The 26,373-nt window shown below is 32.8% G+C and overlaps 2 protein-coding genes and 1 non-coding gene across 3 annotated transcripts in view; 2 read left to right on the top strand and 1 right to left on the bottom strand.

Moving 5' to 3' along the window:
- Smp_144160 (hypothetical protein) overlaps positions 1-26,373 on the top strand; it is a gene marked incomplete at its 3' end in the record, with an annotated part of 49,505 nt that overhangs the window by 21,784 nt on the left and 1,348 nt on the right. Inside the window, exons 11-24 of the mRNA XM_018795080.1 lie at positions 1,540-1,633; positions 1,734-1,861; positions 3,358-3,570; positions 4,484-4,658; positions 6,717-7,156; positions 7,919-8,099; positions 8,933-9,348; positions 9,867-9,955; positions 11,089-11,382; positions 13,754-13,802; positions 15,533-15,635; positions 16,947-17,132; positions 18,860-19,069; positions 20,343-20,740. Coding sequence (XP_018649428.1) covers positions 1,540-1,633; positions 1,734-1,861; positions 3,358-3,570; positions 4,484-4,658; positions 6,717-7,156; positions 7,919-8,099; positions 8,933-9,348; positions 9,867-9,955; positions 11,089-11,382; positions 13,754-13,802; positions 15,533-15,635; positions 16,947-17,132; positions 18,860-19,069; positions 20,343-20,740 — 2,976 coding nt within the window. The remainder of the gene's footprint in view (positions 1-1,539; positions 1,634-1,733; positions 1,862-3,357; positions 3,571-4,483; positions 4,659-6,716; positions 7,157-7,918; positions 8,100-8,932; positions 9,349-9,866; positions 9,956-11,088; positions 11,383-13,753; positions 13,803-15,532; positions 15,636-16,946; positions 17,133-18,859; positions 19,070-20,342; positions 20,741-26,373) is intronic.
- Smp_tRNA_01336_Pseudo_TTA.1.1 lies at positions 7,429-7,499 on the bottom strand. Its single transcript has one exon. It is a non-coding gene (tRNA).
- Smp_178050 (hypothetical protein) lies at positions 21,747-22,169 on the top strand (the record flags this gene model as incomplete). The annotated part of the gene is made up of 1 exon (XM_018795081.1): positions 21,747-22,169. The coding sequence occupies one exon, from the start codon at positions 21,747-21,749 to the stop codon at positions 22,167-22,169; it is 423 nt and encodes a 140-aa protein (XP_018649429.1).

The raw sequence follows: 26,373 nt of genomic DNA, 5'->3' as shown, positions 1-26,373 counted from the left end.
AAACTTACTCTATGAGCTTAATTTCAGTTTAGTAGCATTCCAGAATTTTCAGGAAAACCCAAAGACTTATAAAATACTATAAAACCCCTATATTTTCTGTACATTAATGAACCTTTGGAGTAAAGTGCTTCTCGTATATTTTGCGCCTTTTCTCTCGTGTTCGAGTCGCTGTCTAGTTATAGCTTGGGGGTTACGAGACTAGCTTAGGATCCGAGTATAGCGTTCAATCAGCAAGACTTATCAGGAACAATATTATTGATGACATATAAAAATCTCTGTTCAATTTATTGACATTTCGTCTTCTCATTACACTATTTAAGTAACATATATTACTCAAAAGAGATATGAACTAGTTAGTTTATTTAAATATTAAACCAGCAATGTATGAAGGAAGAATTTTATTTTCCGGTTCTATAATTCTAAATCTAAAAAGTAACCAGATTTAAGGCAAAAGATACCGTTTTAAATTATAGTACATGAATTTAAGATTGTTTGTTATGTAAAATAAAACTGCTAATGCTGAGCTGACTAATATATACTACTAACTTCAATAAGCTTATAAATTAAATGAAACTGGAAGATGAAAGATCAATTTAAGTATTGATAAAATCAAGTGAGTGAAATATTAATTCAATTACAAATCCAATCAAATACGTACTGAGAGACTAAGTAGTATATGAAGTTCAACGGATTTATTAAATAATTAATCATGTGTTCGGAAGATTAATAGTAATCGTAAACTAATAGCACTGCTGAAGTGTCCTACAGTAGGACGAAACGGCCGTCTAGTGCTTCCAGGTTTTCCATGGTGGTCTAGCTTCAATTGGCTCATGATTTCAACCATATAAAATTACTAAAATCACAAAACCCCCTTCTGATAATAGCAATACTAATAATTTATGGGTATGATAGTAAAAATAACATAAGCAATAATATTTGACTAAGAGAGGTTATATGTGCATTAATTAAATTAGATCACTCTGTAGTTAAGATTGCTGTTGATTTATTATTGGTCCTGAGGTTGATAAGAGAATAGATTGAACATATTTGTTTTGTGCGCATAGTTCCGGTTTTATTTTACTCTGAATGACTACTGGTTGTGGAGTTTGCAGGATCTTGAGTCGGACCGACTTTGGCAAAATATTAATTAACCGATAAATTATTGAGATAGATTGACTTATACTGGCTCTATGATCAGTGTATTTTACTCTAAACGTGATCATCTTTTAGACAATTAATTTGGATGTATAATAATAGGATCAGAAGAGAATTTATTGAAAAGAATACTTTTCGCTCATGAATTTTTTATATGATAGGGATTTTTAAACAATAATTCTTTTGTTCTAAGTGTTTATTTCTCAGTAACATACCTTTCGATCTTCAATTAAACATCGTAAGGATTATTGTTGTTTCATTCAGATTATAATAATTCTGATTAATAGTTCCGTAAATTGTTAAAACTATGCTTTTAACTAATAATATTACATTACTTCAGAGTTTTCGAGATTTAATATATTTTTCTATAACTTCCTTCCATAGGTTTTCGAAAATGTCAATTTGCATTTAATTAGCCGTTTTGTGCATTGTCTAGCTCAAAGTGCAGAAATTTATGAAGAAAAGGGAAATCAGAAAGGTACGTTCAAGATAAATTGTGATTTCCATTTTCTCATTTTGTGTATTTATCTCACTTTAGTTCATGATCCTGTAACGTTTTACTATTGAACTTATTTCAGATACTCACTATACATTTGCTTCAGCAAAAATTGATGATCAACCACTTGGTCAACTTACTGGATTAGTTAGCTTGCTTAATTCATTGTTGTTATATATACCATGGCTTCACCCTCCGACACAAACTGAAGTAAGTAAATAATTGATTGTGTCACTGATTTTCTGAAGAATAAGAAGACAGGTATTGGTCAAATATATACTCACTCTTGGTCAGATTTTAGAACATAAGCATAATTGCTGACACCTGACTTCTGTTGTATTTATTGACGCACATTTGTACCAAATTCTACTTTAATGTTGACTGACTGGCTGACTTCTGAATCCCAATATTATTGCAGTTTTTCAGTCAGTCATTTGTACAGAACGAGTGTGTTTAAACCCACATTGCTACACCTAACATCCGAGGTTCATCGGTAATGTACAAATTATCAGATGTATGGTCTACTAGAAGACTGTTGATTATAAGTGAGGTTTCAGTTAACTGTTGTTGTACTCAAGTCTCTGGTTACATATTTGTCATAATATCAGAGAAACAGACCTGAGGTCTATGATTTGAAACCAGTTTGCGCTTTGGTACTTTTTCCGAATTCGCCAATTACTGCATTGATGATTTGACCAAAATTTTTACCAAATACCGATGTTCTTTATATTTCTACTGTGTACAGTAATTTATATCTTTGGTAATACCGCGAACTTTAGTTATGCGGTCTGTGATTGTAGCTGCCAACGGATCGCGATTTTCAGTCACATTGTATTGCTCAAATCTTAGATTGAAATTTTGGATTTATTATTTCTGGTGTGACCAAATCTGATACTACACAGGTTTTGTTATTGCAGCTAATATAGTTCTCTTATTCTTATTTTTTACCATACATATACTAGTAACCTATTTTCTCACCCCATATTTTCGTACATTAATCAGAAAAGAGTAGCACGTGTGTTCTGAAACATTTTTTGTCTATCATCGAATAATCGACTGCTTAGTAATGTGCAGTATTTAACGCACCTTAATAATGCCAACCCTTCAAAAAGTACTTTAGCTTGTTAATGAGTAATTTTTTTTCGAGTAGTAATGAAAAATACTCAATGTTTAAATATATTTTCAAGGAAATGTGTACTGTGATATGGCTTATATTTTTATACACAATTGTCTTCTGTATTGTTACACTGTCATAACTAACTCATGCCTAATCGTCTATGCGATTTTTCGCGATCTTTTATCTTCAATACCTTATTATTTGTTGATGTATTCTTGATATTGTTATCATCTGATTTGTGATACCACAGTAAGGAATGTTTTAGTTTACTGAGTGTTCCCATTTTGACATTTAGTAAAATGAAGGAATAGAGCAAAGACATTTCTTTTCGATTAGTTTTTCACCTTGGCATGTGTATGATTTACAACAATGAAATAATATTCATTGAGCAGTTACGTTATGTAATAATTATATAATTCTAATCACTGTGACATATGACTATTGCATAACGCAACTACTCGATGAGTAATCTTTTCAGTTTATACATTTATATTTATTTTGTAACGATAGAAAGTAATCTATTTGTAGTCCACATAGAAATATTTGTACCTTATCAGAATTTAAAATTAATATACATTTTTATTTGCAGAATAATGAATCACCTCCCTGTCATCTAAGTGCCCAGGAATCAACTACTCAGTGGTTGACATCTCCTCCTGTTGTATCCATTGGTACTCGAACAAATCAGTCTATTAATGAGGAATCTGCAAATGGTGTTCATTCCATAAATCGATCTGCAAATAGCAATCAGGTCTCTCATGGTTTACTTGATGCTTTAGAGACAGTTGTATTCCTTCTTAATGTAAGTTATATATATATATATATATATATATATATATATATATACAGCTTCATTTTCCTGAACAATTTATCAGTTAGAAATAATTTAAAACAAATTAACCGTCATTTTTATATGACTTATAAACGGGTATCATCAACATGGAGCTGGGTACAGATTTGCGTTGGTCCAAGTTACCATACTAGACTAACAGAACGATGAAACGAGAATAACAAATGAGATTGAAATATTGTAGTAACAGTGTTTTAAAGGAAGACTGAACCTTGGAAATATGGTTTGAAAAGACAGAGTGGAAAGGTATAAATGGAGGGATACTGAAATTCAGGATCGATAAAAAGAGAAAGAGTAAATGCATCTGAGACATTATGGATGATTCTCAGACATATCACCTAGTCTGAAACCACTGGTTCCGACTATCATGCGGACTTTTACTAGGTGGTGTGAATCTACTGACATGGCTCGTACCAGCGATCAAGGAATTCGCGGACTTCGTTTCTCCTTGAATGTTTATTTGACTATACAATTGAAAAATAAGTTTATGATATTCTTGTCTCGTGTAAATTAGGAATTTTCTCCCCTTCTATAAATACCGAACAATAAAGAAGTTAAATGAAGAGTAGGAAATTCCAACCTCCATTCTAATGTTGTCCAAACCGTACACTGAAACAACTGAGTTGGACTAAATGAAAACTGTTTCTTCTTCTATCAAATGAAAATGCTTGTTGATAGGTTAGCCAGATGGAATCTGAGGAGAATACTCTTTACGTATATCCAAATTAAAGCATTTGAACACTGAAGTTTGAATTTATCAGACTTAGCCATGTCAATCAAGAGTTTTTGGTAAACTAAAATAATGTTTTACTGTATTTCATATTAATCTTAACTGTTGTTATTTTTGTTATTATTAACAATTTAGAATCATCTTCATGGGACAGATTCTGTTTTGTCAATGTTTTCTAAACTGGAATCGAGTTTAACTCGTTTGGTTCACTGTTGTGTAGAAGCTGAAAAAGCTGTTATTGAAGCAGGAACAGATTTAGATGAACCACTTTTAATTACTCAACACAGACAACATGCTAAATTAGCAGTAAGTCAGCATTAGCGACCTTTATTTTTATCTAGTATATGACCAAAAATCTAATTTCTTGCTGTTCAATCAAAACAATATCTTTACTTATTCAAACCGATTAAAAATAACAAATGTATACTCTAGTCACACGTTATAGTCTTTATATTTAAAAATAAAAATGACGATAGAAGTAACAATGATTCCTATCGTCCATCACACGTCAATTCTTGCATAGATGTATCTGATATTGTTGAATTGTCCAAACCTCAGTAGGTTTATTGGTATGTAAATCGTTGGTTAAAAGTCGATCGCTCAAAACATAATGAATACTTTTTAAAATATCTTATAAACTTTATATCATTTTTAATCAGTAGGTTTATACTTGAATAATTCACTGTGTTACTGTATATAAGTGTGAACATATATTTTCATTTTAATTGGGCTTCTTAATATTCTCAGCTGGAGGAAGTATTCATATGCATTTGGAAGCAGATGAAAGTTGTTCCTCCCAATATATCTATCAATAATCCACTGTCCATGTTGCATGTAATTTCCAATAACCAAGGTCTCGATACGCCGGCTACCACTCCCGTATCTAATTCGGAAATATCTGATTCCATTCATTCAATTGCTCAATATGAAGCTATACTCAGCTTATCATTCACACTATGTGGTTACAGTGTGAAATCGAACCAAGAATCTTGTGAATGTGGTAAGTATATATATATATATATATATATATATATATATATTCACTCGTTTTTATCCATTTGTTCTTGAGTTTTACTAGTAATTAGTTAAGAAGTTCACTTTACGATCAGCCGACACTACTTAGTAATAATTAAAAGAAAGGAAGCGCTATGTGCTTGTTTCATCTTACTTTCCTTCCCAAACTCGTTTTGTACATGACTGATGACACATCGCTCATAATATTTACGTAAGTATTAGGTTTTTACTTCAGAGTCCTTTGATCGTGAATTCAACCATTGTATATTATAGTGGAAGTATCCCCTATGTTTATCGACGAATATGTAATTTTGATTATGAAAATTTTACAGTAGTTGCGTTCTAATCTAGTGCTTTGGGGGAAATTAAGTATGTTCCTGAAATGTTTTTGTTCTAAATCCGACAGTTCCACCAGAAAGCTGGACAAACTTTTGGGTGCCATAGAATTCAGTATGTCTTACAAAGTCATCTGGAAATATGCTTAAGAACTACCAGAAGCAAAGTTATTCTGGGGAAACACTTCACTTTATACTAAGACTTTAGAAAATGCCATTTAAAATCAAACTCTATCTACTATCTAAGCGGTATAAGAAACCTATATACTTCCATTACCTAAGATTAAACACAGTCTGTCTCGTCCGCAAGTTGAAAGTATTTTGAATAAATGCTTCAATTTGTGCAAGATTGACTAGATTCTTCTTTTTGTCACTCATAGAAAATAGGCTTCCTAATACTTAAACATTCTCTTGGAAACTGTTAGCTTCTTGAGTCAACTTACATATGTGGATACATTTACTATGTATGTACTAAACTGTGTTGGGATTTTTCGACATGACTGTTCATCTTTTTGGAACCAAAAACTTATCATTTCTTCACCGAAGAAACTTTATATGTCAGGTATTCTTTCGGCTTCTACTAAATAATTAGTAAATGCTGAGAGCTACTGTGTCTAATCCTTAGTCCAGGTTGAGTTTTGCCCATCAAATTGCAATGTAATTATTAAGATAGGCTAAAAATAACGCAAAATTACAGCACATTTTATCTTAAAACTAGTTTGTGAACAGAATAATCTATACCTAGATTTCGTAGTCGTCAGCTTTTATATCTCTACCAATCTGATTTTTCCCAAGCTTATACACAAAATTATCTATTATATAAACTTCAGACTTTCAGTTTTTGCTTCTGCATATTATATGTGGACTAAGAACAATTATTTAGTGTAGACTTCAATAGTATTAGTTATAACTTAAATTATTCTCTTCATTTATAATTCATTAACTTCTTTCTGCAATAGAAGCTGGGATGTTTTTATGGACTTATGATTGAGTGCTTTATATTTTCTTTTCCTTTACAGCACTTCAATTGTCTGTTACTTTCATGAATTGGTTCATCGGTTTTTGGAATTATTTAGTCGATCAGTATTGCGTAAAACAAACTAAAAGTAATTCATCAAAATTATTAAATTTTCGAAACTTTTTAATTAATTTGGAACCTGAATTTCAAAAAATTATTATGCGAACATTAAATCCAAATACCCAACGATTGGCTGACTTAGATCCTGATGAAAAAAATACCTCCAGGCGTAAATCTATTCCTCGCAAAACGCCTAAATCGGAACCAACTAAACGCCTGTCTCGTTTGTCAAAAAAATTGGCCTCCTCTTCTTCCCAATCACCAACAATTTCTAATAATCTGAAGTTGAAAACAGAAGAGAACTCTCCTATTGATTCTTTGGTAACCACTTCACGTTCTGATAAAAGATTATCTCTTGTCAAAGATAAATATAAACCAGAGGTAATTTATTAAATTAATTATTATAAAAAAATACATTCATTTTCTAGTATTCATTTTGTATTGTTTGTTTGAATCTTTCCATTGGTGTTTAGGACTGAAAATGATCAGTCTGTTCTTGTCATATGTGCATCCTGTGCGGATTGCTTCAATATTGCCTTACGTCACAAGCATTATAAGCAAACATAGATGGTGGCTAGCAGTGGAATCCAGGACGCGCGTCTCGTTCTATTTGGGACTCGTCAGCTGGATGTACCTGTATCTCAGAGTTGATGTGCACTCTGGGACTCGAACCCAGTACCGTTCGCTTTAAACGCCATCACATTATCCACTTAGCTACTAAGTCCTGATAGCCCCTAGCTTGTGTAATGGGTTGAAGTTTAATTCGTTTTTGTATTGGTTGCTTGAATCTTCTCATTGATATTTAGGACTGCAATTGATCATTCTCTAATATATTTATCGGTTGTACTAATTCATTTTAAATAAGTATCATAGATTAAACAATACAGTGTTGGAGAATTTTGGAAATCTTGAAAAGTTTTGTAGAAACGATCAATTTATTGAACTAATGTTAATAACAATTAACCATTTTTCTAATTTGTTTAGAATTACATGAAAAGATATGTGTGTTTTGAACAATTTTAGGTCTTAACATCTTACTTTAGTATGATTTATGTGTGTTGTGTTTGTCCATCACATTAACAATTGGTAATTTATGAAGATTTTCTAAAGAAAAAATGATTTTATGTTGCACTTTTCATTCAGAGGTCCCGGAGATCAAATACAGTTGCCGGTGAATTGTTTTCTGATACTCGTGTTTCAGAGAATAAAAACAATCCGCAAAAACTTTCACTTAATCCTTCTATTCGATCACGTCGAAGGCGCCTTTCATTAGTAAACGGTAATAGTCCAACTGAAAAAATAGTTACACCTGTTCGACGATCATGTAAGTGTTATTTGTTTATTACTACCGAGCTGAGTAAGTTCATGCTTTTGCTTTTACATAATTGAAAGCTACAATTCTTTGAACGGAAATAGATCTTGGTACTAAAACATAAGGTGTGTTCTGTGGTGAATGGTTTCTGCTTGTTTATTTTTACGTTTATATTATTAATCGAAATGATGTAAAATATTTTTTTCTATAACTACTGTTAAACATAAAATTACTGTTCATCGCCGTGTTACATCAAGAATAATATTGAACTCATTCGTAGGATTTCAACAAATCCGATTAAAAGTATTGTCAATTACTTCATCATGATTTTTTTTAATTTCCGATTTCCACGTCAGATTAGCTAACAAACAGAAATTGTAGAGTGTAGTATATGAATATTCTTAATACCTTAACAACAAGAGCTCTTATTTAATATCACTAAAGATCATTTTTACCCCTTTACTTACTTCAAGAACTGTTGAATATTTTTGAAGAGTGAAAAGCATTTTGTTTATCAGGAAATTTTTAAGTACTCAATGGGTTGGTTCTTTGGTTAGTCTTTGTGGAAAACTTAAGCATTTGTTTGTACTAAAGTAATTCATATTCATAATTATTGTTACCTATCGTTAATAAACCAGTCATCAATATGATATTACAAAGTTATGGATTTCCTTATAAGCGTAAACTCCAATAGAAGTTTATTTATTTTCTAGTGACTAAAGTGCCTCTGAACTATAAAGCTAATTATTTTTTACAGACAATTTTTAGTTTAAAATAGGTAATCTGCAATTAAAACCGTTATTGAAATTCTCAAATATTATCATCTTATTTCTATCCTCATTTAGTTGGACAAACAGAAAATATTACTCAGTCAGCACCATCTAATTTCTCATCTAGGCGTGGTCGTAGTAGAAAAGGTGTTAACCTTTTTCCTGCCTCTCCTAAACCATCACCTACAAATGGTATTATTGCTAAAGCTTTTGGAATCCCACCTGGTACAAGTCTTATAAATAATGAAAGCGATATTCACAATTGGTCTCCTACAGCAACATCTCCTGGCCCACTTCCGAGTCGTCCATTGGTTAAACGCCGCTTATTCGGTGGACCACAGGAAGTGGCAGTGACAGAAAGCAAATTAAACAATTCTAATCAGTTGTCATTACAACCAACAAGGAAACGACATTTCTCTGACTCGGAACGAAATACCAATAATTCTTCTAAGGTTGTAACTATTTCAACTTGTTGTGAAGATACTTGTGATGTAAGTTGAATAAAATAATTTGTCAATCTGGTGCTATCGCGATCCTTTTTATTTCAGTATTAATGTGCCCACAATTCGCAAAATCTATTTTATTATTGCATAGGTAGATAGGTCAGGTAATTATTGAAATATCTCGTTTCTTTTCTGTTGATATTTTATTGGGGTTCTCACAAAATTGTGCAATTTCCACAAGGATTGCTTTTCTTTGGTAGTTAGTATTATTTACTTTGAATTTGCTGTTCCAAGGGATATGTTTTGGTGTGATCACTAACTAGATTTAGTCAAGTAAAAGTTGATTTTTATTCGCATCCTAGTGGAAAAAATATACTCAGTCTTAATTTAAAGAAATTGATCTCGGTCTCTCGAAAAATACTCAGCTTTAATTAATTTTGTGTAATTTTATTTCTTAAATGGTTTTCTAATGATTTCTGTGTAGAAACTGTTCACAATATATTGCCCAAACTCGATTCTTTCTTCTATGCTGATTTTTTACCTTTCTCGAAATTTATCTCCTATAGTTTATTTTCATCCCACCTCAATCGGAAAGTTTGAAGAAGCGACGTCGCTGTTTAACTACTCATCAGAAGGAACGTTTCAAAGAGCAACTGTAAGTTTAACTTACTCTTATTATTATTTGTAACCTAGTTTTCCAAAACCTGGACAAAATAGTGATTAGTGTCAAGTTGTTATGAAGTAGGATTTTATGAATGGATTTTTGATTGTTAAAATGATGGGAAAAGAGATCAATTGATAGATGATGTGCAGTGATATGAAGTGGCCGAATTTTGGCTGTTCATGAAACCGAATTATTGACGTAATACCTCAAACGAAACTGATATTAAAAGACAAGACAACCATTCAAGAGAAGTACGTTTCTTCTTTGACAAAACAATATGAATAAATATCATATACGATTAAGGAAATCAGTTTCTTAGGTCACTTACTCTTCAATTAAATAGAACTTGAATGTTAAGCCTCATCGTTGCGCTAATCATATCTGAGGTCTAGTGTTTCCATTGTCTTGCTGCCAAAGATGTTGCAGGGTTGAAACCTGTGATCTATTGGTAGAAAGTAAATTGCTTTAGATATTAAATGGTATTTTACTATATATGTATGGCATCGTAAGTTAATAAGATACACTGTATGGCATGTTATTTTCCAAAATTAACAGAGCTGTTATTCATTCTAGCGGCCTTTGATTGTACTGTGTGTATATGGCCTATTAATACTAATCGAATATTTGTTGGCTAATAGTAAAATTGAATACATCTTAAAATCACTTTTACCAAACTTATATTATTATATTCGAATGGATCATAACAGTTAGAACCTGGAAGCACCAAACTGCCACTCCATCCCTGTATGGTACTTGTTAGCAATGGGGATCCATGACCCCACATCCAAACATTGAACCCAAGACGAACTTTTAAACCACTGCACCTGGAATCAACGGTGTTAAGGATCAACCGTAATCGATTCACGATATTGTGCGACTAACTCCCCTTACCCGTGGCAAATTCGATGTTACGGTTGTATATATATATATATAGTGGATTAAATGTAATGCTTTTATTTATATTCATAGATTCAGTTTCATTACTTAAAATTTTATTTCCAAGATTCATTTTAATTTACTATAAAACTTGAATTTCTTCCTATGAAATTTTAATGTAACTCTTGTTATTGTCAGCATTCTTTCACCTGTCTAATATTTTGCCTACTGGAAACTTTATTTACTAGCAATGAATATATACCTACTATGTACAATGAATTAGATATTAGTCAACAATCATGGTCTTCCATAAGTGGTGGGGGCGGTGGTAGTGAATCTCAGTCTCAACTTGACTTCAGTCTTCAATCATCTGTCAACAAAGATTGTCAAGAAGTCTCTGAAACACCAGAACCACTTGATTCTAATGCAAAACCGAATGCAACAGAAGAGGAGGTGAACAACGAAACAAGTCAGACTGAAAATATTAGTGTTAAAACTTCTACTAGTCCACTTTGCATCGAATCCGAATGCATACCTACCAAGTAAGTATATTCTTTTGCAGTAAAAAAAACTAAACCCTTTGAGGTATTGTGTACTTTGTGCACCATAGTTTAAGAGTGGAGCTTTCATTCGTTTTGAACAACATCATCAAGGCTTCTTTTTAATGGCGAGAACAAAGAACCAAATACGTCCACCTGAGCTCCAAATCTTCGTCAGTTCAACGTTACACTCTTGTTTAGTTCACAGTATAATAAGTTTCATGTACTAAGTCATATTAGCCTCTTGAACCACTATTTTTTTAATAGCTAATTAATTAATGTCTAGTAATGAATTTATTTCTCCATATGTAGCCCATATTTGACCAATCTCAAACAGAACAGTTGGCTGTTGCTTTCTGTAGAGTTACACTCATAGATCAATAGCACTACTAATAATTCAATCGCTTTTTTTAGATTTTTCAAGACTGATTAAAACTATGCTTCTAATAGTTATAAATGTGTATTGATTTAACATTCAAGGGAAAAGTTGAGTGTCTTCAAGTGATTGAACTTATCAAACATGAAATTAGCATTTCAGGAATGCCCTTTTATAGCAAATTTAATAACGAATCAGAACTAATCTTATCCTACTGGTAATAGTTCTACAAAACGTTCAGAACGTTTCCTTGATATTGACTGATACTTCACTTCCATGAAATTCAATTCGAATCTTTTTTTAAAAAAAAATAAAGAAATGCAAGAAATCACCATTTTTTTAGATTTTAGAAAAAATCTTGATTGAAAACTCAAATCCATCTTATTTTCATTACCTGACTTTCAAAATTTGGGTCTATTCACTTTATTGAAACACTTACATTTTCCATTGTACCACTTTACTTATCATTAATTGACAACCAAGTAAACTTAGCCTTTATTAGTTTTCTTAATTATTTATAAGAACTTTCGTCTAAATTAGACGGAATAGTTTCACAGTATTGATCCACAAGGCAATGGAACAACGTAAGGAGATGCAGTCCCATGGAAGCCGGTGACCAACGATTGACTCATACGTCATTTGTTCCCGCAGAATACTGGAGCCCATGTGCACTATTGGTTTGGAATTGTGGTTTTCCAACTCCCCTAGGTCGACTTTCCGTGTCCATCAACCAGTTTTAAGCGCCGGACATTCGCTTTTCGTCCTCTCAATTTCGTAAACAACAGTAGTGCCACGAGAAGTCAGTGAGTAGGACTTCTCTGACAGAGGCTATATACGCGTGATCATGTGAGAGCATTTCGAGAGGGAGAGCGGGGACTCCCCACTCTCGGCCATACCAGGGCATTTGGGGGCCGAAACCACATAAATTTAAATTATTTATTCTCCATTGTTTCATTTTTGTTGTTCAAAGTTTTTCTAAGTTTAGAATTTGAACGTAAATATTACTACTTAATTTCAGTTTACCTGCGTGTTGGTATTGTTTGCTTTATTTTATTATTTAAAAGAGATAATCTATTGTTATCGTTTTAAATGAATAGTTTTATTTCTCTCTCTGCTTTTATTCTATTATAAACTTTGAATTTTTAGAGTTGTTCCTTATTTGTTTTCGGTCAATAAAACAGAAAACTATTAGGATTAACAAAGAAACATTGAGAAACAACTAATCAGAAAACCTATAGATTATATACTCTTTGTTATTGATTTCAGTTAATTATCTTAGTCTTTCTCTAGTTTAAAAAAAACGTTTATGAATGATAATGTGTAATAAAACGTTACTTGATGGAACTTCACTAGTTTAAGAAAAAAGGACATTATCTTGAACAAGTTTTATAGAATAGATACATTCTAGTTACAATGAAGTCCAGATTACCTATTTCATCCTATTTTGGACTTCGCAGCTGAAGTTGTACCTGAATTCTAGTGTCAAATTTCCTATTTTACACATTAAACCCAGTACCTTTCGCTTCAAACACTAATGTGCATATGGCAACAAAGTCTGATCAAAGTTCAGTTTTGATTATCAATAACGGGTTGATTCTAATCCTTGCTAATAGTCATATTGCATAATATAAAATTTAAAGGGAAGTAACAACCCTTCAAAATTTATATGTATAATGCCGTAAATAATTTATAATTCAATCATTTTGATGATAAATCTGTATATTTTCTCGTGTATTCACATTCGTAACTGGTATTATTCATATAATCTGTCTTTTGATTGTACTTCTGTAACGAATATTATTGCCTATAATATGTTACTTTTTATGGTTGGAAGTTAGGTAACAGTAATCCAGAACTCTGTGTTTGTTCAATGTTAAACATATCGACTCGCTTTCAGTGAATTATGATTTATCTGTGAAATCAGTATTTCATGTTTATGCGGATTTTTGTCGTAAGAATTCACATTTCTCCCTTTTTCGATTTTTTCAAAATAATTAGAACTGTTCTATCTCCATCGGTTGATCCTCCCACCTCTGAGAAAGAATCTGTAAGTTCATGTTGGTGATTTTGGTTATAATCAATATTTCATCATAAAATTATTACGTAACGCAACTAATCGAGTGTTATTTCATTGTTGCAAATCATATATATTAGTCTAAAGCCATGATGAAAAACTAATTGAAAAGGAATATTTTCGCTCGATTTGTACTTGATTTTAGTTATATCGGATTTCGTATTCACCCATACATACATTCACACACTATTTTTAGATCTTCAGTGTTGCTCCTAATAGACATAACTCTGTCTTGACTAAAGAATTTCTTTACAGTTAATTTATTTGTCGATAAATAGTTTCATTGCTAATATATCTAATTTTATTCACCTACAACATTGCAATGTAGTTGATGGTTCTTTCAAGGCTGACAATGTTATGATCAAAACTCTTATTTTCAATCATTTTGACTTCAAGTTTAGCAGTCGATTGTTGTCATTAGCCTAGCCCCTCACTTATGAAAGTGTGGTACAGATTCGGGTACGCAAATATCAACTTGGTTGTTGATTTGGATTTACTGATACTGTTTTTTTTTGAATAGTTGAGTGAGTTGGTTATATCTAATTACTGTTCGTTACACCAGATTAAATTTGATCTTTTTCCTTGTACTTCTTACAGATCATACTTAACCAATTGCCTAAACTTTGAAAGGTTAACCAAAATATAAATATTCACCTAAATTCCGTTAAGTCATGAAGATTTCTTTATTAAGGTCTCCTTCGGACTTTTTGTTTTTTTGAAGAGGAATGACACACACACATTGATTTCAAAGTTTTACTGTAGAGATAATGAGTTATGCTACAAATTATGGCGTGGATTTGTTTGTCTTCGTTTACTAGTCATTTACAATCTACACTAGCTTCGCGAAGATTGTATATAAGGTTTCATATTTAGCTTCGTTTGAAATAATTGACATTCTGCACTCTGACGTCACTTCTCTTTTGCCTCTTCATCCAGCATATGATTGTTCTTCTTCCACAAAACAATGTTTGATCTTTATACTGCAATGTTATGAGTAATTTGACTTCACCAGTCTACGTTGTCTACACATAACTCACACATTATTTGTAAGCATTGTGTCACATTTGTATACACAGAACTTGTAATAATCGCTTGAAGATTTTTATGAGCATAAATTATATTATACGTGTTACGTTTTTTCACCTTTTGTAGGTTCTGCAGTAAAAATACATTAAAATCTTGCCCGTGGTTCATATCACTAAGGTTAAGTTTTTCTTTTGAAATACTTATCGTTTCCAGTTGACTTAGTAACTCTTCCCAAGTATTCATTCTTGACTAACAAAAATTGTACAATCATAAATTGTTAATAATAGTACGTAGATCCGTTTGAGGGCCACTGTGGCCAATGTAGTGATGGAAAATAAAAAAACTTCCTTTTGCCACAATGTTATACCATCTGTGCACTAAATCGATACATTAGACATGTGATTATTAGACCACTGTGCTAGATCTGTGTTATACATAACTGCACAACTCACACGACGTCCTACTCAACGATTAGAAATACGGTAATAAACCAGCAATTACAAACAATCCACATTAAAATCAAACTTTTAGTATTAAGATTAGGATTTATAATACTGATTATGGTGTAGGCGTGTTTTTCTTCGTATACTAAGTAGTCACAGTTCACAACAGATTCCTTTATAAGTTTTTTATTCATATATTACTAGCAAGTTTAATTTGTATTTTCTAACTTACAGGATCTGAAGGACGACTTTGAAATAATTCAAGATACTGAGACAATTAATACGGAATGCGAGTTAGATTGTGTTGATGAAATCTCACCTAAACTGAATACATCCGGTAATGTGAATGTGTATAAATTTGTGAAACATGTTTTTATGATTATTTGAAATTCTCAAATGCTATGTACTGTATTTTCTTTTGTTTTGTTGAGTAAAAACTTCAATTTTTGCATAACTTTACTTTTCGATTAATTACTCCTCCAACTTGATACTTTTCTGGTCGGTCATTTAAACAACCGAAGTCTCAGCTACCATCGAGTCTTGAGACCTCATTCACTATGTAAATAATAAGTGGATAGTGTTGACCCAAATATTTCTTAAAAGTGTGTGTTAGATAGTATAATAACTTACAAGTGTTAGTCATCTAATCCACTTAATGTTTTATTTTGAACGATTTCGAGCTAATTTTCACTCATGAAGTTAAAATAATGTTATGGTTGACTACTTCTAATTTATGTTAATATATCATTAATTCTCAACATGATTTTGAAATCATAAGTAGTTCCAAAACTCACCATAATTTCATCACTTTATTTGTTTCCCTCTACATCATGTTTTCTCCAACTACAGACAGCAAATAATCAAATTTTAGGTCAAAAAAACAAATCGTTAGTCATTTGTGGAGAAATTCTAGCAGCTCATTTATTTTTCAAGTATATGCTGATGATGTTGTCTAGGAAGAGAATGAAAGCTTTACAATCGAATAACAACCCAGCTCAGATAACACGTTTCCAAAAACGTTTCTCCATTTGCTTGAATTATATATCTGGATTTCTCAAATAATGTTTTTAGTACCTCAATATGGTTGAATATTGGAATTTTTTGAAGATAACATTGTTTGAATTGCCATGTTATCAACCAAAGGAAGTACATACATTCCTATGTACTGGTTATAAGAAAAGATGCTGTAAATTTAACGGGTTATCATCAGAGCGATATACGCGCTGACTCGTCAATGATGCCAATAACATTAGTCCAGTTTACAATTCTTAATACTGTTAAAGTGATTAATAACATTAAAGGGTAGAATCTAGGGAGTTTCTTTCAAAATGGATGAATATAAAATGTATGAGGAAGTATATTCGTTTGAAACATTATATCGTACAAAATAGCAATTGCTGTTAACTCAAAAATATTCTATAGAGTAAGTAAACTGGAAACTATATAAGTGATGAATTCCAAAACAGAATGAAGTTTAATCAAAGAATTGGAAAAAATTGATTGTCGCGTAGTTTCCATTACGTATCCAGTGAGATTTAATGAATATTTGCTGACAAATTGAACAATTTCTTTTTATTATTAAAACTGAATTTTAAGTACCTCAGTGAATGACTTCCAATCTTATTAATTTTACCTTGAATATTTTCAGATTTGTCCGATGAAACAAACTCAAATCAGTTGAGTGAATCATTTAATTTACCTTCAAAAACTTTGCCTAAACCGTCTCCTAAAGATGAAAATGAGAAGGTTTCACCTCCAACCATCGCTGTAACTATTCCACCAATTTTAACCTCTCGTCCGAATAATCATACATTATCTAGCCCACTAATAAGAGGTTAGTGTTCGTATTTTGTCATGAAACATATACATTATCAACAATAATTTTTTTCAGTACAAATGATTCAGGTGTTTTACAGAGATATAACGTACTGTCGGTTTTAGTTACATAGACTTCTTATTTTAATTATCTTCGTTTTGTATATGGCATGTGGAATCCAGTTAGTCAGTCAGCTACAACGTAGCACCAGGCACACATATGCATCGGTCCAAGTTGCCATACCTCTTTAGCACAACAAAATGAACACCGAATTCATAGAATTAGTTAATTTAGTGGTAGTAATATATAAAAGAAAGGTTAGTATAAATCTTGGTCTTTCAGTGATTAAGTCCTTTTCCTACTTTTTTAAAATAATGTATGATCACATGTCTTGAATTCTCTACATAGCTCGTAATAACTGAACGTTATGCTTGCCGGTATTACACCGAGTTATCGACGAACCTCAGAGAAGTGTTACGACATAGTCAATGAATTAAAAATTTTAAATTGAAATTCGTTCTAATTGATATTCTTAGGGTGATGAAAATACGTTTCTATAATTGCATACTCAGTGTAAATGGTAAAATATCAATTTTCAGCTGTAGCATTGTTTGTTGGTAAACTCACTAACTGGACAACGATTGTCCATGATAATTATAAAGAACTTATAACAACAAGTGATTAACAGCTAACGTAAACAATTACATAAAATTAGAAAACACATCTAGAACAAAAGATCTTGTAATCAGCATACAGCAAATCAAAATCATTTAAATTTATCATTGGGATCTTAAAAAACCAACTATATGAAGGCATACCCATCTGACAAGTACCAAATAGGACGAAACCTGAGTCCTGAATTCCACTGCTAGCCACCATCCATCGCTGCTAACAATTATAAGCATATCTAAAGCATACAATAAGGAAGGTCAAACAAACTTCATTTCGCCATAGAGATAAACAGATGTATATATTAGCTATTAGTACAAAATGGTGATTGTTAGCTTCAAGTTGTAGCATGGTGTACTTAACAGTTAAACTTGGCTAATAATGTATCTATATTCAAATAATGATTGATGATTTCTAGTCTACTGGAATGCGACAACGTTAATGTATATAACTCTTAGGATGATCTTCGCTTATTAAGTCCGCATAAATGAAAATCAGTCTAAATACTTGTGTTGCTTGTGTACTGCAAACAGATAGTCAGTTTAATTTCGAAAAACCAACTTTTCTTGGTGGATTTGTTTTTAGTTAATTGAAGTGCAACTTGTCAATTCTTAATCGTATTCAGATTTAACCTGAATGATAAAACGTGTAAATATCGAATAGATGGGATGTGGCTTGCAGTGAAATCCAGGACACGCGTTTCTTTTTTTTCCAATGTCTGTATCGAGACGATCCTCACAGATTACACAAATGTCAAATTAGACTGATCACTATCTAAAATAGGATAATCCAAACCATTACAAATTAAATTAATGCGAAGAGTAGTTTAAAAAATAATAGTACGTAGATTGATCTTCGCTAAATTAATGAATACTTACCAATAATCTACTTGATTAGAGTTAAGACCAGTGAGAAATTAGATTAGACCGTCCAAAGAAAATATCTCAGAAATAATGTGTGAAGCGTTGTCTCATTAACTAAGTTTTCTAATTTCCTTTCTCTTATATATATATATATATAGGATTTTTTCTGTAACTTACCAGAATTTTTTCTAAAAAAACGTTCTCGTTACTTAGGATCAAGTCGTGCTCAGAAGATGCTTGTATTAGGTTTACAAAAAGCCGCACAACAGACTGCACGTCAGAGGTCGTCTTCCGGAGATCATAACAGTGGTAATCTGTCCTTGGATAATAGTCCTACACTGACAGAACGGAAATCAATGTTAAATTTGTTGGCTTCTCCATCTCGTTTGACATTCACTCCTTCGGTAGCAGATTCTCCATCTGGTAGCTATTTTTTTCTCTTATTTCTGCATTGTAAAAACCCTTAGGAGTGGGCTTTTATTATTTAATGATCAATGTGTTAAATAGTTATGATTTAAAGAGTAGGTCCTGTGAATGTGAACCGAATTGGATAGAAATTAAAAGTAACTTGGGTTGTTTAGTTATAAGTAGTCTGTAAAGGAGATGAAACAACAATCTACCTTACTAGTTCCTACGCTGCATGACATTTTAAAAATAATGGAAATTAACATAGCGGTATTCAGTAATTCCGTTATTTTTCCATCTAGTGTTATCCAAACCTACTCGCGCAATACTCAACATAGGGTTTTGTGTCTTTAACTACATCATTTATAGCACCTCTTATCACACTCCTAGGTAGTCTGATTTTGTCTGGCTATTCTAAGTTGGTCAAGGACTTCATTTCTTTCCTACATAATCTGTTGTCTGTGACTTTGTTAATCATATAATGTGAGTTTTTACATGTGCTTGCTTTCTGTGTGTCTGCCGTCCATACTCTAGTTAATTATCGGTAATTTTTACATCATTGATCTTTTATAAAGACTGAATTGGCCTGTTTGGCTTCTGAAATTCGCATCCGCCGTCATCTTTCCGCCTTAATGGATGTCTGATATATATATATAAACACTCTCGTAATTGGTTTTTAATTTACCGTTGTTGTTCATGTGTTAAGTCAACAAAATATATACGAAGTAAATAAGATATATATTACATTAATGTCATTGTCAATAGATCTTTACGGAGTCAAAAACAGACACTAAACATCAGTCGATCCTTTATTTTTAGTTAATGTTATACGTTAAACCTCAGTATTAATCACTTGGTGATTACACTGTATACGAGTGGCTCCTTGAAAATACTGTTTCATAGCCTTGGGTAATTGGGGAAGGGGAAGAACATCTGTATTATCTACTCGTTCTGTAGAATAATTGTATTCTTAATAAAAACAACTCATGTCGTCACTTCATTGTAACAGGTTCCATATTTTTAAATGGTTCTTTATTAATCATAATGGTTATTAATAAGATAAGGAACTTTTCTTCGAAACATTTGATTGCACATTCTGGTTCAATTCTATCTACTTTCATTTAAACCACCGAGTAATTTCATCGGCCTTCATACCAAGACACTTATGACTTAAAACAAATTTTTCAAATATGTACTTGTCTACTGAGTTTCATTGAATTTAACCTGAATTTTTCTGAAAAAAGTGTATAATTTTTTCCTGATAAGATTCATCTGTTTTTGTTTCATTAAGGAATTATACGAAATTTATGGTCAAAGAAAAAATCTCAGCGTGTATCGTTTGTTGAACAACCAGTAGTATATACAATTGAATCGACACATTCTATGGAACAAGAATCCGATGAAGATTCTGATCATGATAATCAAATTGACTTCAGTACCAATAGAAAAACAATCTTATTTAATAATAATAATGAAGATGATGGTGATAAATATGAGGAATTTAATGATTTGAATGAAAATAAACTTGACGAAATAGTTATTAACACTAATGTCGAAAAATTGAAAGAATCCAACAAAAAGAATGAAGAGACTGGAATAAATGGAATACCTATGTCAAAAATTGAAGTTCATGTCACATCGAAACAGATACCTGTTGATCTAGATGCTTCACAAGATTTATCACAATCTGTGTATGTTTTAAATATATATTTGTATATTGTATTTCAAGATTGGTAGTGGTTTACTAAGAAAGTCGTCTATATGGAAAGAAACTCAAACACTCAAAGTTTACTTCAGTGATAATTATTTTCTAACCAGTTAGCCAATCTAAGTCAACCTGAAGCCTGATACTAATGTTGTGTCAGGCCAACTTATTATGGTTATGAAGAATACACATTGAACGATACTGCTCGAAACGTTGTGTGTGTTACCATTTAGGATCTAGAGGAAAATAAAATTGAGTACAATATGCGAAAAAATCTAAGCCGTATTTCATTCAACGTATTTAACTTTATTGATTGCTCTTATTGAACGAAAGTCAATTAGTTAATCTGCACCATCTAACATAACTCAAACTGGTAGTTAATTATTTCATTAACTGGCGCTGAATCTTAAGTTTCTTAATTATCTGTTGAATTATATCGTCTATACTGAATGTTTTATACCTATATTGATAATTTTTTTAATCCACTACTCTGTGATTCGCCTTTATAGTTTTATCTCTCTTAGCTGATATGGTATGGTATATTGAATTGGTTGACGAACGTTCCATGATCTATGTTGTTTCCGCCTGACTTACTGAGTCTACATATTTTTGATCTAAACACATACTGATTTTTTTTATATAACATAATCTAAATATTTTCTGCAATGATAATGTGCTGCATTTATGAATCCTCAACGTCAGTGTTTTCTAAGTTGCCTGTTTATTTTCTATTTCAGAAGTATTTAACTTAAGATTAATTGTCTTTTTTTCTGTGCACAATGAAAATACAGATTCTCGATTACTACAGAATTTGATAAAGAAACAACTCCCAGCACACTATCAGATAATAGTTTCGAATCAAGCCCACATCATCGGCGTAAATCAGCTTCTCCTCAACGACGGGAATTACCGATAAAAAAGGCCTCCTCTGGATCTAAGTATCAAAGTTCTAACCAACTTTTAAAGTCATCAAAAAGTAGACCGTTATTCATGGAGCCTGTTCATCAAACAGAAGTGATTTCCTATGATTCAAAGACAAGTGAATCAACAGAATCACTTCATATGAATAAAAAAGAAAATATCCTTGTAATCGACAGTGAGTCAACCTTGATAGCAGATACTCAGTTAGAGGAAAGTACTCTTCAAACAAATGACACTGTTGATAATTCTTCTGCTTCTATTAAACAAACACAAGAGGATGGATTTGTTGCTACTGATGGTTATGTTGATGATGAGTGTATATTGATAGAAGGGAGTCAAGGTGGTAGTCAGATCAATAACACCGAAGATCAGTTGATTTCTCCAACGAATGTTCAAATAAATCAATATAACTTCTCACCTATCAATGTAGAGGAGAGTCCAGAAGTAAACAATGATAAAAATAATGGTACAAAGGTAAAATTTAATTTTTAATGATTTTTAGTTTTTTCCTTGTCTTGCAAATTCCATATTTGTTATATCACTATTTAGTGCAACATATCGTAAATTTATATGAAAATGTTAGACCAATCAAGGCTATTTGAGTCAATAATAATCACAATGAAATAGAATACGTTACCAAGCATAATAATAGTTAAAAGTACAAGTTGATAGTGGGAAGACAGGTGTACTGATAGTAGTAAGAATAGTAAATTACAATAACAAAAGTCTTATCAATAATTAAACATAAGAATTAAGAGGTCAAACGTGGGTAAATAGACTGGAATAGTAATCACAAAACATTAAAATCATTACGTAATAAGAAGTATGTAAGTAAATAGATAGTGAAGAATACAAACGGAAAGAGGTAGAAAATTACAAACAAACAAAAAAATGATAACCAAAATAAAAATTTCTACAAATAATAATAATGTCAATTATTAAGTTATGTCCGGCCATGGAAGGGATAGGGGGGTTACGAATTTCTTCTGTACACATAAATTGGGATGGAATGTACGAATCCCTATGGCTTCTGCTATATGAAGTAGACGGGAGCGAACTCCGTTGGGAAACGATGGAGGTATACGATAGATCACTTGAAATGATTTCAATTTATCGACAATATGACCACTATCAATTAGATGTGCCAAGATAGAACTGCGTATTGCTTTTATTTTGCCCTTTCCAAACCATGCTGGTAGATGTTCACTCATTCGTTGGTTAAGTTGCCTAGTAGTACGCCCGATATAGCTATCTCCACAGGAGCAGCTGAACTTATAAATGCACATGGAGGAGGCCAACTCAGGTAACTTATCCTTCGTTTGAGTAGACATCACTGGTCGACTCGAGAAAGTCAATGCAAGATAGGCTGCGTAGAAAGTTCTACTAATTACTTTTGTTAACCTATCTTTCAGAGTTTCACTAGCTACATCCCCGTTGAATGGTAATTTCATGTATAGAGGCTTCTTACGAACAGTTAAAATCTCAGATTTCTTCCTTGTATCATACATGTACTTTTTGATGAACGCAGCAGGGTAGCCGATCTCAGTCAGTGAGTTATAGATAAATTCCAGTTCCTGACTTAAAGTATCAACAGAACAGATCTTATTTGCTCTACTAGTGAGGCATTTAACCAAGTTTCTCTTATATTGGATAGGTGTGAAGCTATAGAAGTGAGTGTATTGGCAGGCAGAGGGTCTTTTTCTATACACGCTTCTACTTAACGAGCCATCACTTCGCCTGCTTAGTGTAACGTCAAGGAAATTCAGATTCATTTCACACTCGCCTTCACCAGTGAAGCTAATCGCTGGATGTACACTGTTGAACTGTTCAAGTAGTTCATCCTTACTGGTGTTCTGATCCACGACTATGAATGTATCGTCGATGTAGCGGCAGTATAGATCGAGCTTCTTAATAGCCTCCTTAAGTGGGCCATTTTCTAGCTTAGCTAAGAAGAGATCAGCAAGAATCGGGCCTAGAGGTGAGCCCATGGCTATTCCGTCTATTTGTCTATAATAGGAATTGTTGAAGACGAAATGAACATTCAGTGTACATCTTAAAAGCAGTTCTTTCAGACAATCTTCCGGCAGGCCAATGTTGATTTGCTTTTCAGTTATTTGCTCGCATATGAACTCAATAGTCTCCATAAGTGGTACGTTAGTAAACAAGGATACTACATCTAGTGAGAACATATTTTTCATACTAACATTCATATTTTCCACTTTGGAAGTGAAGTCGAATACATCTTTTACGCTCGTACTAACAATTGATTTGTGCAAGGGCTCTAAGATACGTACTAGCCACTTTGCAATTTTGTGATAAGGGGAATTGAACATATCTAGGACTGGGCGCAGTGGAAGACCTGGTTTATGAACTTTGGGTAAACCATACAGTCGTGGCGTATAAGATCCAGAGGGTTTGATAGAATCAAGAATCTCTTTTGTAATTATTCCCTTATTCTTTAAATCCTTAAGAGAGTTAGTCAACTGGTTTTCCACTTTTTTATTGATATCGGAATGACTGGTGACTTTTTGAAATTTGCTGGGATCATTAAGCATTGTTTCCATCTTTTCAACGTAGTCCTTTTTATTCATCAGCACTATGCCTCCTCCTTTATCAGGTTTACTTATAATCAAGGTTTCCTCCTTTCTTAGTTTAGTTAAACAGTCTCGGTGCAGCTTGGTAAGTAGGCGGTTAGTAGTACTTTTACTATTCTTATATTGTTGGCTGCTGTCAACTAAAGTGGTCTTAAACCTGACTAGGTCCTCTGATGAGGTGGGAATCAAGTCACTTGTTTGTGAAAATAGATTCTCAAACTGTACATCAATATCTAATGGGTTGATTTTATGTCTACTATCACAGAACTTAGGACCCAAAGATAATGCTTCTAGCTGTATTACATCTAGTTCGATATTGGAAAAATTGTGTACGTACCGTTTCGGGTCGAAAGGAAATTCCTTATCTGGTTTTTTGTTTTCCAAAGTTTTCACCAGTTTTGTCATCGTCTTCTCCAATCTATTCTTGGCAATTTTTTCAACGTAATCCATGAACATTGACTGAAGCTCAGACGGTAGGTTTTCAACGGAATCTTGTCTTTGAAGGAGATTCCTTTCCAAGTCATAGATTTTCATTTTTAATGTATCGATTTGATTCGATGCATGTCTTGGCTAGTACGTATCTTAGAGCCCTTGCACAAATCAATTGTTAGTACGAGTGTAAAAGATGTATTCGACTTCACTTCCAAAGTGGAAAATATGAATGTTAGTATGAAAAATATGTTCTCACTAGATGTAGTATCCTTGTTTACTAACGTACCACTTATGGAGACTATTGAGTTCACATGCGAGCAAATAACTGAAAAACAAATCAACATTGGCCTGCCGGAAGGTTGTTTGAAAAAACTGCTTTTAAGATGTACACTGAATGTTCATTTCGTCTTCAACAATTCCTATTATAGACAAATAGACGGAACAGCCATGGGCTCACCTCTAGGCCCGATTCTTGCTGATCTCTTCTTAGCTAAGCTAGAAAATGGCCCACTTAAGGAGGCTATTAAGAAGCTCGATCTATACTGCCGCTACATCGACGATACATTCATAGTCGTGGATCAGAACACCAGTAAGGATGAACTACTAGAACAGTTCAACAGTGTAGAATCGGGCCTAGAGGTGAGCCCATGGCGAGTGTGACATGAAGCTGAATTTCCTTGACGTTACACTAAGCAGGCGAAGTGATGGCTCGTTAAGTAGAAGCGTGTATAGAAAAAGACCCTCTGCCTGCCAATACACTCACTTCTATAGCTTTACACCTATCCAATATAAGAGAAACTTGGTTAGATGCCTCACTAGTAGAGCAAATAAGATCTGTTCTGTTGATACTTTAAGTCAGGAACTGGAATTTATCTATAACTCACTGACTGAGATCGGCTACCCTGCGGCGTTCATCAAAAAGTACATGTATGATACAAGGAAGAAATCGGAGATTTTAACTGTTCGTAAGAAGCCTCTATACATGAAATTACCATTCAACGGGGATGTAGCTAGTGAAACTCTGAAAGATAGGTTAACAAAAGTAATTAGTAGAACTTTCTACGCAGCCTATCTTGCATTGACTTTCTCGAGTCGACCAGTCATGTCTACTCAAACGAAGGATAAGTTACCTGAGTTGGCCTCCTCCATGTGCATTTATAAGTTCAGCTGCTCCTGTGGAGATAGCTACATCGGGCGTACTACTAGGCAACTTAACCAACGAATGAGTGAACATCTACCAGCATGGTTTGGAAAGGGCCAAATAAAAACAATACGCAGTTCTATCTTGGCACATCTAATTGATAGTGGTCATATTGTCGATAAATTGAAATCATTTCAAGTGATCTATCGTATACCTCCATCGTTTCCCAACGGAGTTCGCTCCCGTCTACTTCATATAGCAGAAGCCATAGGAATTCGTACATTCCATCCCAATTTATGTGTACAGAAGAAATTCGTAACCCCCCTATCCCTTCCATGGCCGGACATAACTTAATAAATGACATTATTATTATTTGTAAAAAATTTATTTTGGTTATCAATTTTTTTTTTGTAATTTTCTACCTCTTTCCGTTTGTATTCTTCACTATCTATTTACTTACATACTTCTTATTACGTAACGATTTTAATGTTTTGTGATTACTATTCCAGTCTATTTACCCACATTTGAC

The sequence above is a fragment of the Schistosoma mansoni genome, chromosome 1 (genome assembly GCF_000237925.1).
Source record: "Schistosoma mansoni strain Puerto Rico chromosome 1, complete genome".
Classification (NCBI taxonomy): domain Eukaryota; kingdom Metazoa; phylum Platyhelminthes; class Trematoda; order Strigeidida; family Schistosomatidae; genus Schistosoma; species Schistosoma mansoni.
The sequence above is the reverse complement of the archived record's forward strand: the minus strand, read 5'-3'. Positions and strand labels throughout refer to the sequence as shown.